General features: G+C 48.4%; 3 protein-coding genes across 3 annotated transcripts; 1 reads left to right on the top strand and 2 right to left on the bottom strand.

Moving 5' to 3' along the window:
* Nucleotides 1–35: 35 nt before the first annotated feature.
* On the bottom strand, nt 36–780 carry E1B28_004015 (uncharacterized protein; the record flags this gene model as incomplete). The annotated part of the gene is made up of 6 exons (XM_043148467.1): nt 36–38; nt 95–364; nt 419–457; nt 513–591; nt 645–678; nt 735–780. 6 exons carry the CDS (start codon nt 778–780, stop codon nt 36–38), a joined length of 471 nt encoding a protein of 156 aa, XP_043013066.1.
* Nucleotides 781–2,433: 1,653 nt separating this feature from the next.
* E1B28_004014 (uncharacterized protein) lies at nt 2,434–7,130 on the top strand (the record flags this gene model as incomplete). Its single annotated transcript, XM_043148466.1, has 10 exons — nt 2,434–3,070; nt 3,127–5,184; nt 5,248–5,533; nt 5,585–5,790; nt 5,841–6,025; nt 6,085–6,250; nt 6,303–6,465; nt 6,528–6,735; nt 6,798–6,887; nt 6,939–7,130. Exons 1-10 carry the CDS (start codon nt 2,500–2,502, stop codon nt 7,128–7,130), a joined length of 4,125 nt encoding a protein of 1,374 aa, XP_043013065.1. The 5' UTR covers nt 2,434–2,499.
* A 93-nt stretch (nt 7,131–7,223) lies between these two features.
* Nucleotides 7,224–10,536, bottom strand: E1B28_004013 (uncharacterized protein; the record flags this gene model as incomplete). The annotated part of the gene is made up of 7 exons (XM_043148465.1): nt 10,260–10,536; nt 10,174–10,205; nt 10,033–10,108; nt 9,668–9,956; nt 8,978–9,603; nt 7,537–8,924; nt 7,224–7,234 (listed from the first exon to the last, which is right to left on the bottom strand). Exons 1-7 carry the CDS (start codon nt 10,481–10,483, stop codon nt 7,224–7,226), a joined length of 2,646 nt encoding a protein of 881 aa, XP_043013064.1. The 5' UTR covers nt 10,484–10,536.
* Nucleotides 10,537–11,866: the final 1,330 nt, after the last annotated feature.

The raw sequence follows: 11,866 nt of genomic DNA, 5'->3' as shown, positions 1-11,866 counted from the left end.
GCCGTATATGTTAAGAAGCGAAGAACTTGACCAATTCACTGTTGAAGCCGCAAATTAGAAAGGCAGATCCGGGTTCTAAATACAAAAAACGTACCAGGCCAGGACATCCATGCGTCATGAAGTAATTTTTAAGGATAGGAAAATCGGCCATCGAGGCGTCCACCATGGACGAAAACGGGTTATCGCGGTATTTTGTCACTACGATGTTTCCGCGCCAAGCGAGCTCCTCGAGAAAGGCTCTCCCTTGGATATCCCGTAGTGTCTTGTTGATTGGGAAAGGCATACCATCCCTGGACACGACAGGGTAGAAAATGATGTAAGGGTTGGCAAATTTGCGGTTCATGCCGTCCAGGGCTTCCACGAGCTGACCATTGTATTGGTTAGAGAAACCTTAAAAAATGGGTGACAGGACATTTACCTGGTACTTCCACGCCCTGGGACCGAAGTTTTCAGCTATCTATTTGGACGCGTTAATTAATTTGTATGCAGATGGATAGGTAGGAGCCACTTACATAGTCCATATGAACTTCAGGATGTGGCATTCGTGATGGGTTGTTTGTATATGAACTATGGTGCCCAAGGGACATCGGGCTAGATAAGTCGTTCGTTATAATGCCGATTCACCATTCAAGGGGGAAACAAACGTGGTCATTAATGAAACAAGTGTAGGGGTTCGACCTTGGTTGAAGAAAAAGCTTAGAAACCGGCATGACGGAACAGTGAACAATGCATACCGTCAGATGGGAAGAGAATGGCGTCGAAATAAAGTACTGCTTCCATCGAGGAAGGGAAAGAAGGGGTTAAGAGTTGAGACTGAAGTAAAAGAGGGAAGTGGAATGAGCTCTGACCTGGTGAACTGTTCACCTTTATATCCCCCTACTCAGATTATGATCAAGGAAACCTTGGTGAACTCCCCTAGTTGCCCTACAGTCCAGGATGAGATAACAACATGGACACGTTCCCCTCGGTTCGTAGTCGTTGAAAACATGAGGCCCACAGGTTCACCCAACTTATGCAGTAGCCGCCGGAGCAAGTACTCCATGGGGACGAGTTTGTCCTGCTGCCACTGGCAATGAGGCAGGTATAAATTTCCGAAAAATGAGCTCTAATCTTGATCTTGAAGACATTTGGCCAACTTGAAAGAAGAGATGAATGGAGCAGTAACGGCCGTTTCGATTAACATGTTGTTGATCCTTCAATTGATAATTTATCGTGAATGAGACGTAGGACTTCGACCACCATTCCCGTTTGGTACGATAAAGCCTTTTGTCTGCGGAGGCACCTGGGTGTTGGCCGCGAAGGTGGCAGTTCAGATGAAACTGCGCGCGTGCGCTCGGACTTTGGACCCTGTTTTTGCTCTCTACACGCAACATGACCGTAAGGTAGAAATTTGTACCGCTGTGCAGTCAAAGGCCTGTAAATCTGAAGCTCATAAATGTACTGGGTTTTCAGAGGCAGAAGAGGAGCTTCAGTGGGACGAGAGGCTTGATCATCAGCAAGCTTCTCACCGGGAGGAATGAATACTTGCCTGTTCGAACGAACTCCTTCCTGGATATCAATGCCCGAGATTACTGCTCAAGCGGCTCCCGAGGCAATTAAACATTATATTACGATCGTTTTCAATCGAGAAGAATCCTCCGAGGCCGTCGATCAAATAAGGCTGTAGCACAGCCTATATTGCTTGCATCGTGACCACAAACCTCGTCTATCCACTGCCAGCTACCCACCAGAAATCATGCGGGCTTTGAACATAATTGATTAAAGGGGGATTGGCAACCGCTCCTTTCAACCTTCATCAAAGATCGTGTTTGGCGCGGACAATGGGTCCATGTTGCCTTAGTCCACAGTCTTTGCCGGATGGCTTGCGAGGCCTCAGTGCTATCCGTTTTCGTTAACTTGGGAGAGCTGTTGCCCGCCTTCAATCAACCAGGAACGGTCTCTCCGAGCCAAAAAGTCGAGGGTGGTCTTCCAACATCAAGGAGACTCCGAGTTCCAAACCGCTAACGGGGTACTGCCAAGTCTTAAATTTCAGCTACCCGCTCCCGCTCCCACAAATTTCAGCATTCAACACGGACGGTCGAACATAGCCAAGTTTCGATTTTAAGCTGCCTGCTCAGCGCTTGCCGTCTAGCCACAGATGCGTTGGCGTGTTTCAAATCCTTACAGGAACGGACGTACTTTTCGTTGATCTTCCGTTTCCGAACTGAGTCGCAAGTGGTGTCGAAGCCTCGTATGCAGGTTCTGTGAATGAAAGCCGACAATTCACATTCCATGAACCGATCTTGATTATTGAATTAATATCGGGGGTGATCCAGACGTAGTATGATGTGGCTTGAATGTATGTGTATGTCGTGGGGGTCAAAATCATTGAAACATATGCATGCAGCGCGAGGCTTCATGACCGTGTCTCCATCACGTCACGTGATGGTGGTGGTTTCTTTGAAATTCTTGTTTCTACCTGTACGCAGTGTAAGTCTTGCGCAACGTCTAGTCAGGCCAATGACCATGAACGGTAGTCTGCTGGTGGCAACACAGCTGTCATCTCTCTTTCCTGCTACCCAAGCTGTCTTCGTCCCAGTTGAAAGCAGACGACCCAACACTACCTTACCTTACGAGGACGAAACATCCGAGCTTAATGAACACGCCTCATTCTCCGCCATTCTTCATGAAGAGTCCACTGGCACGATTCTCCTGCGATTACTTGACAAAGGATTCACCTTAGAGTTAATATCACTCTCCACGAGCGAAGTTCCACCCGTTCGATTCATATTTCCGTCGGCTGTACTTCCTTCTCCATCAGTACTTGTTTGGAGGGATTCGGAAATCCACATCCTTGCTGTCACGGTGACGGGATCTGTTCATAGGCTCGTTCTTCCCATAGGCACTGGCTATACTCTTTGGAAGGATACGATAAATAATCGTTGGGCTTCCGAATATCTCATCAAGAATTGCGCAGGAGAATTGGAAGGTCTAGTTCATGTGCATGGGAGCGACTGCGTGATCATCGGAATGAAAAATGGAACGCTGATGAGGTTAGAAACTGAGTATGCAGGCGTTGAAACTTCTGTCGGTGCGTGGTTGTTCTTTGTCACTCTTCCAACCTCCTACTGAACTTCACATCCTTAGATGATTGGTCGGAATCACTGGTGCAACACGGAAACTTCTTTTCTTCTTTGACATCCTTTCTTCCCTCTCTCTCTACCTCGAACAATAGCGCATCCGAAATCATCTCAATGGCTACTTATCCTCCACCCACCGATATTGGAAACGTGTGGACTCTTTCTCGCGATCGTGTTCTCAGGCTCTGGAACCCAAAACTTGGTTGCGCGGCGCAGAAGACTCTCTCTCAGACGTTCATTCGCGATGTATCACCCTCTCCTGGTACCCAGCCTCGCGGATCAAGACCGCAAGTCTTACTGGAGGCGGAAAGGCAGACACTTCTCCGAGTATTCTCCTCTGAAACACGTAAAGATCGCCTCTTTGTACTCGCATTTATCCCTTCCATATCTTCACCAACTTCTGGAGGTTCCTTCCAGCTTTTGGATACCTTCCGAGACCACATCGAGGATATTGGCACGGTGCAGTGCTCAAAAAGCAGTGCTCATTGTCACTTACACGACTTCATAGTCGTCGATAACGTGTTGTATACGTTATGGGACCGACAAGGGCAGTCAATAGTTGAGAGGATATTCCTCGATCTGGATGGCTTGAGCAAGACCGGAACCCAGTCTTCGGTTTGGCAAATTGCTTCCTATGCCCCCGAAATAGAGCTCACCCCCGTTTACCTCGAAGAAGTTCTCGCATCCTCGGGATCCATGACCGATAAATTCCTAGAAGTTGCCATGCGCCCGGGGATGTTCTCAAACCTAACTCTTAACACAGCGATCAAGCAATACTCTGAAGCTTTCCGCGCTCTCCCTGGCCCTCTCCCACCACAGCTTACGACAACTTATGCTTCGTTGGCAGAGAACATCGCAGCCGTGGTCGGTTGCACGGTTAATCTGAACCGTGACCCTCATACCGGAGCACTCCAATATTCAAAGTACTGGAATGCTCTGAAACGAGACTGGGAGGGCTTCATCGCCCGATGTCGGGAGATTGAACGGAGTGCTCGTTGGCCCCTCACTCTTGGAACTCAGGGACAAGGCGGGATCATGGTCGTAGAACGAGAACGCGTCAGTTCTCTAGTTGTCGAGGATCTACCCATACATCTTCGCCGAGTACTGGAACATGATCAACGGATTACTGACGCCCACTATGACTTACTCGGAATACTTTGGAATCTGCGATTCAAAGCAGGGCCAGAACTTATGATGAGTTTGGAAAACTGCTTGGTAGATGTGTTGCATCAGGAGATCGCGTTTCCCTTTGCCGATATACTTCAGGATCAGGCCACTCGATCACGATTCAAAGAAGCCTTGAATGAAGGGGCTAATGATTGGCTCGTCGGCAGGCTGCAGAGTATTCAGGAAGTCGAAAATGCTGTCCGCACGTCACTGGACGTGATCGGTGGCTTTGATATGGAAGTGAAACGGGAAGAAGATGAAGTAGAGCTTCTTCTACCTCCACCCACTTCACAATGGTTTAGAGGATTGACGGCAAGCTATATTGCGACTACAGTCAATGCTAGGTATGACCTATGCCTATGCCTAGTTGCACTACTGTTGTTCCTCTCAGAAGAGCTAGGTCAGTGGGACCCTTCGTTACTCGCAGAAGTTTTTGCTGTTTTCAGAGGAATTGCAATGCTACGTTACGTGGTTAGACAACCAGCAACTTCATCAGTGAAACCACCTCTGGACGATATTTCCACTGCAGACGATGTGGTTTCTTTATTGCAGAATATGCAGGTTTCCCGGAGCAAGCTGCATATAACTCCTACTCATTCCCTCATACATCGTCTGCTCTCTCAATCCGGGGATCAGGGTACTGTACTTCCTGGGGCGGCTCACCGTTTTCTGGACGCGACCGGTTTATTACAGTCTATCTCACCGGCGAACGCGACTAAAGCAGAAGTGGTCTTTTGCGAACGTCTGAGGCTTCTGGGCTATTTCCATGTTTCGAGGGAAATCATTTCGTGGATGCCGAGAACGCCTGGTATCACCTATGTTCTTAGTAGGATATGTTTGAACACCGGAAGAGTCGATGACGCTACACTTTTACTCGAGAAGCTCGCCGGTAGTTTCGGTATGTACCTGTTCCATGATACGCAGTACCCAGAACCTGTGCTAAAGCGTTTATTTTCTCTAGGTTCCGATAGCGCTCTTACCCCTGAAGACAAGGAGGCGCTGGAACAAGTGATGCCTTCGAATCGACTGTTTGTTTCGGCGTATGATTTTTACTTGTATATCGCCACCCTATTCAAGTCGAGCGCAAACCTCTTCCATGAAGTTGCATTCACACAATATGCATTGTCTTGCGCACCGCCTGGCACTGATACCACCCCCTTGTGGCTGACCGTTGTCAAGGGTTATACCGAACTTGGGATGTACGAAGATGCTTATGGAGCCTGGCTCTCTATAACGTCTGATGCTCAGTAAGTGTTGAGACCCTCCTCTGTCATCTTCTCTGCTCATGACATCGACAGGAAAAGAGAGAGTATTAGCCACATCGTGTACAAGATGTGCGAACACAATCAAGTGAATTCACTCATGAATTTCAACTTCACCGGCTTTGCAGACGAAGTAGAAGATGCTTTGGCCTTCAAAGCGCGGAACGCAGATCCTCGCAGCAACCCTCGTTACTCGCACATATTGTATTCTTGGTATCTCAGCAAGGGCGATTATCGGAACGGTGCGGGTCTCCGTATTCATCCAATTGCTCGTAAAACTTAATACCCGCAGCTGCATTAACGATGTACCAGCGTGCTCGAAAGCTTCAAGCGCTTGCTTCAAGTGACCCATCTTTATTCACCACGCTGGCTCAAGATCAACTGGAATCATATATGGTCTCAATGAATGCCCTCTCTTTGGCCGACCCCAAAACTGCCTGGTTTATACTTCCCGGATCGGTTGATTCTGAGAATGAAGTAGGCCTCTCGGTAGAGTTTTGCACCTCCAAACCTTCTAACTAACCTGCTCAATGTAGGTGAGAAAGAAGCGAAAATTGTCTCTTCATGTACCACCGGCCAGGTTTTTGACCGGGAAGTATGACAACGAAGTGATCCAACTCGAAGATATACAATATGACTACGCATTATTGGCCGCACAGTCAGATCTTGTTCGCAAGGATCCCTCCTTATTAACGCTTAACGGTGAGATTCCAAAATTTTCGAGGCTTTTCTTGTCATTTAGGTATTTTCTTAGACTTTTTACTGCCCCCTTCATCTATAATTATGCGGTTAGCACAATCAAATCGTTTCGAATTGGCAATGGCTACTGCGAAAAGTCTCAACGTGGACATGACGGAACTCTTCGCACACTTAACCACTCAGTGTCTCAGGCTTTCGCATAACCCCGAGGCTGTCGTGTAAGGGTTTCGTGAATCATGTATCATTCAAATTAATTGACCTTTTCCTTTTATCCTCCCAGCCAAGAAGACAACTCCGACTGGCTGCTCACTGATAAAGTCTCGTCCTGGCCTGGCAGTCCAGCAGACCGTGGTTGGAGATATCTTCGAGAATCCCTCAAGCGGCATGATAGTTCTGAAACGGAGCACAAATACACAAAAGTTGCTCTCGAAACGGTTTTGAGCTACCAGTCATATCCACCTCCACCTTGGCTTATACAATCATTGGAGGTAAAGGCAATCGTTTTCTTTCTTTCCGTTCCTTCTTTCTCTCTAAACTCTGCATATTAAAGGAAAATCATCATGACTATCTTATCCGAGTCAGCCTCAAGTTTGGATATTTGGAGTATGCTATTGATCACACACTGTCTCTCGTCCGCAAGGTTGGTAGTCTTCTGTTGGGGTTACACCGTCAACTTATTATCAACCCATAGGCCGACTCCCAACTTGCAAGAGACCTTCCAAAACATGCGGCTTCGACCTGGTTGCCATATTACCTGATCGATCAGGTATTAGCAGCTGGAACAGCTCACGATCCCCCGCCAGCTCGGTTGTCGGAGTTGAGAATGGAACTCTCCAATCGCGTAAAACGCATGCAAAAACTCAGTAGCTTCCAATCACGGTAAAAGGGGGGACTAAAAAGGTTTTTGGCTTTGCGCTGAATTTAGATTACCCAAAATATGTAGCTCCCGCTTTCGAGAAATTTACACATGTACAATTTAATATATGGCTACAAAATATATCAGCGACAGACAAAAAGAAAGATAATAAAAAAAGCAAGAAAAAAACAGAGGATGGTATCTGAGGCGGGTATTACAGTAAAGGCGATCGATACCAAATCCCAAGGGCGAGAAAGATAAAGCGGAACATCAGTGGCACAACCGGTGATCTATGCAAATGGGTATGGTGCCACAAGCGAAATGAAGGAAGAGGAGATGGAGAAGCGAAGAAATCGGAAGGACACACACAATCACGGGGTGGTGGTTTTGAAACAAACAACTTTTCAACCCTGCATACGATGTGAGACCATACCAGTTTGTACACCGCCCTTCGTGACCGTACCATCCAGAAATTGTGCCCACTCAGTATGACCAAAACCGAGCGAAGCCCCCCACATTGATTCCATAGCATTACTGTCCACCGGGTACTGGCTCACACCATAGATCTGAACATGAGAGGGTGTACCCTGGGTTGGTCCCATAGGGAAGCCTCCTGGATTTGTGTGTCCATAGGCCGCCGAAGTCGGGGAAGAGGTCACCAAACCGTGGTGAGCACCTGTTGGCGACGACAACGGTAACGGTTGCATACTATGTGGCGATTGGGTTTGACCAGATGATGCAGTCGAGGTACCGTTCTGGTTATAGACTGAGGGCGATGTCCTCATTGAAGACATCGCATGCGTTGGTAACGAATCGTATGTATGCGTGTGAGGCATCATTTGGCCCATAGGCGGACTGACCGAGCTCGAGTTAGCGGGTGAGCTAGAGAGAAGCGATCCTATCCTGCTACCAAAACCACTCGGGGAATCCGAGTTGCCTAACCGATTCCGGGGATCATGCGAGTCGTGGTAGGGGAAGGCCAGCTTCCGGACAACACTCAGGCATCTAGCCCTTTCTTTGTCTCTCTCCTCTTGAGGCTTCATCTGGGACTCTGCCGAATAGAGCGGAGCGAGTGCTAGAAGGATATCCAGCGCTTTGTCTGCTACAGGAATGCCCCGGGATTGCTCCAGCGTCGTCAACGCTTTCTTGATCGAGGCGCGGAACAATCCGGCACCAGGTTGGTCCGGGTTCGCAATCAGTTGGAAAGAGAAGAACATGCTAGCAGAGAAACAGTGCCATGGACCCCAACTCATGTGACCTGGTACAGCGAGAGACGAATTGGCAAGGAAGTCGGGTCTAGCTTGACTGACCATTGTAATCAACTTGTCTGCGGAGCTCACAGCAATCTCGAGAGACTGCGCCATTTTCGACGAATCGGGACCTCCTAACGGTTTCGAGCTTCCGTTGACACTAGGCCCTGAACTAGGAGCACTCGCATATGGACGGTGTAGAGTGAACCTAATGTGATGATAGGAAGTGCGTATGATAACGCTCTGGACACCAAGACGTCGCAGGTTTGCATTTGATGAAGCAAGATTTCGAGCAACTCGATACTCGTCAAGATCCAGTTCGGCCGGGAGGTTATCCATCCACTCCGTTAGCGCACGATCATTGGCTTTAACGCTCTCGTACGGCACGGGCCGGACAGAAACAGCATCGTCCACAATGTCGCCTAAAATGAAAGCTAATCGGAACAGTGCGATATTCGGGAGATAAAGCCGTCCTGTTTTATCAATCGCGGGATCGCAATACGAAGGAAGTTGGGTGTCGAAATGATGGGAAGCAATACACAATGGCCTCCCAAACATAAAGGCCTGCCATCTGTGATAAAACAAGTAAGAGGAGGGGAAGGTTAGAGACCAGATGGTACATACCGTTCCATCAGAATAATATGCCACCACGCCCATCTTCTCCGCTCGGCCACGTCTCGCTGCATCCTCCATTTCCCCGGATCACGATGAAGACCCATTGCGGTACCAACGGTTACCAGTTCCCCCTTCATGTGCCATATCTCTTCACTGTCGCTCTTCAGGAGAATATTATAATGATTTCGAATAAGGAACAATTCGACAAGGTCAAGGTTGTATGACTTGTTCTCTGCCATGCGACGGGACAGCGACATGCCTGACACCTCGTAGAAATTTGCACCCAATTGCTCATGGGTCTCTGCGAAGCTTTCAAGCAAAGGGTGCTGAACAGGTAGGTAATGTGTCGATATGGCCATAAGTGTACAAGCTGTGGCGAGAGTGATCCGGTCAGCAGAATGACCGCTCTTGAAACGTTCCCAGTTTTGGGTGAAGGCAACCTGGTTTACGTGTCGGTATATCCAGTTGCAATATTCAAAGTAGTAGCTGATAAGGCCGTCAATAACATCGATAGAGGGAAGCATGCCCAATAGATCTCTGTCGTATTCAACACTTGTATTTTGAGGGAAGTCCTCTATTCGCTCTTGGCTTTGCCGGCTGTCGGAGTCTTCATCAGAACCGCGGGGCTGATCAGTCTGCCAGGAATGAGAAAGGTGTCAAGAACTGGACATGGGGCGTTGGACCATTTTTGTGACGTACCGACATGAAATGTGAAGGCACAGACGTCGGTCCTGCATACAACCCTCCCTGCGTTTGAGGTCCAAGCATCCCAGGAGTGATGTTGGATTTATCGTTCATGTCTAGATCCACTGGCTCCTTCTTGGGAGCCAAAAATCCTGAGTCAATCGTGCTTTGACGGTGACGGTTTGGTGTCGAATGGGGTAGGGATTGAAGAGAATTTTTGTTGTTGGGGTAGATGTAGGATTCAAGGAGGTTCAAGGAATGCCGAAGGCGAGCAAACTCTGCAGCGGGGTCCACTCGATTATAGCTGGTGAAAGGGAAAATTTGAAAGAAGGATGATTGAGATGAAGATCAAGAAAAAGGAAGAAAATTTTAATTCTCACTGATGGTGGTCATCTCCGCGGACGATAACGTCGCCTTCTGGTGGGCGCGAATCCGCGTAACATAAAGCCGAAGTGCCTGTCGAAAGAGAGTAGTTGAGAAATCGTGTAAATGAGGGTGTAAATGACAACCATGATCCTTACCGCGAAGGACACACGACGAGCAAGGACGGTTCCTGTAGCTCTCGCATCAGTAAGCGAAGAGAAAGAAAAATGACTCTGTTACTCGCCTATCGCATTTGAGTTTACTGTTCCTACAGGGCTCACAATTTATTGCTTTCCTAGCGCGTTTCTGAGGACGAACATCGCCGGTGCTGTCGCTTCCGAGCCCTGGCGAGGTTCTTCCTCTGACTGTGCCGGTTGAGGTTCTTGTGGATTGTTTGGGACGGGTGGAGTTAGTTACAGTGGATGGAGACGACGAGGAAGATGGTATGGGATTGTTGTCGTCGGGCATGGCGATGGGGGAGAGGGGTGCAATGGCGGTGAGAGGAGAAGAGGTGTTGTGTGGGAGAAGGGTAGGATTGTATGTCAGGCAAGATTGATGAAATACTAAATAACTTGGCCTCCTCTTTCTCGATTCGGTTACTGCGACTTCCGCTCAGAAAGTTCCTTGTAGCGAGTGAAGCTACGCTCAGCTAAGGCTATAGACTGGCTAGTAAGGCCCCTCTTGACCCTCAAGCTCAATCAGCGCGCTGCTTAGACTGGCTGCTGGCTGCTGGCGATTTCGGGCAGACCGGTAGCCAATCGTCCGAAAACTATGGGTTTTAGGTACACCGTCACATTTGTGACCATCAGTCACTCCCATCACCATTTTTGTCTTCCTTCCCCTTTTGGTGGCCGCACATCATTTACCCGTCACGTTGATGTTGCCGCTCAAAACGTCTGGGCTGCGTGTGCCGAGAATTTTGCCCTACACCCCACTTGCAGTCACCGGTAATCATCAGATGCTCGCTTTGCACTACATGTCATATTAGATAGCAATCTCAAGCAAACTCCATAGGTTGTTCAAGTCTCGAACTTGTCATCAGGTAAACGCTTTTCCATTTTACTAGAAACTGGTGTCCTGATCCGAAAGAAATGTACACGGCAAAACGCGCCACTTTGACAGAAGGAATGGACGGCTTTACGGTACTTGTTTACTCGTAGATTGACGCAGAAAGCTGTGCGCCGCTCCGGTATCGAGGAGACGAGGTTTACGTCTCCGACGAGGTTTACGTCTCCCTTGACCATCTTTTTTATCCTGGTCCAGTGTCACTCATCCAGGTTAATCTTGGCCCGGAACGATACAGATGAACTCTCCCATATGAATCTCCTATCGTGAACTGTTCATCATCTTTCACGGTAGTCTCCCATCCCCAGGCAAAAGTAACTTTCGCTGACTCGACGGCGGTGTTTAGCCTCTATAGCTCGTTAGCAGTAGAGACCCGGAGTAGGGCCGTTTCAGCCGTTCCGTTCCTGTGCCTCCTATGAATTCCCGACGTCTTCGAGGGGGTGGATCATTCGGTCCCATCAAATTCGGCCGTTGTTCAACCATCCAAACCGGGTTTGTTCGTACGAGCAAGGTAAATCCAGGAAGGAAGAAGGGATCTTCAGCACTAAACATCATGCATCATGCATCAAGGTCAAGTTTCAACATGGCCATCTGGCCCGACTCGGGATGTCGGTACAACCTGTCATGAATATTATCTTCCACTGTGTCCAACCGGGTTTTTCGACTAGAACAAATCAGAAATTCAAATTAGGTGGTACACATTTAGATTTCCTGTAAAGGCTCCGAAGGAGTTCCACCGGGAACTTCGTTCATCATTCCACGGTGGCAGAATCTTCCGGATGAGCG

This window comes from Marasmius oreades, chromosome 2 (genome assembly GCF_018924745.1).
Source record: "Marasmius oreades isolate 03SP1 chromosome 2, whole genome shotgun sequence".
Classification (NCBI taxonomy): Eukaryota; Fungi; Basidiomycota; class Agaricomycetes; order Agaricales; family Marasmiaceae; genus Marasmius; species Marasmius oreades.
This window is presented reverse-complemented; position numbering and strand designations above follow the sequence as displayed.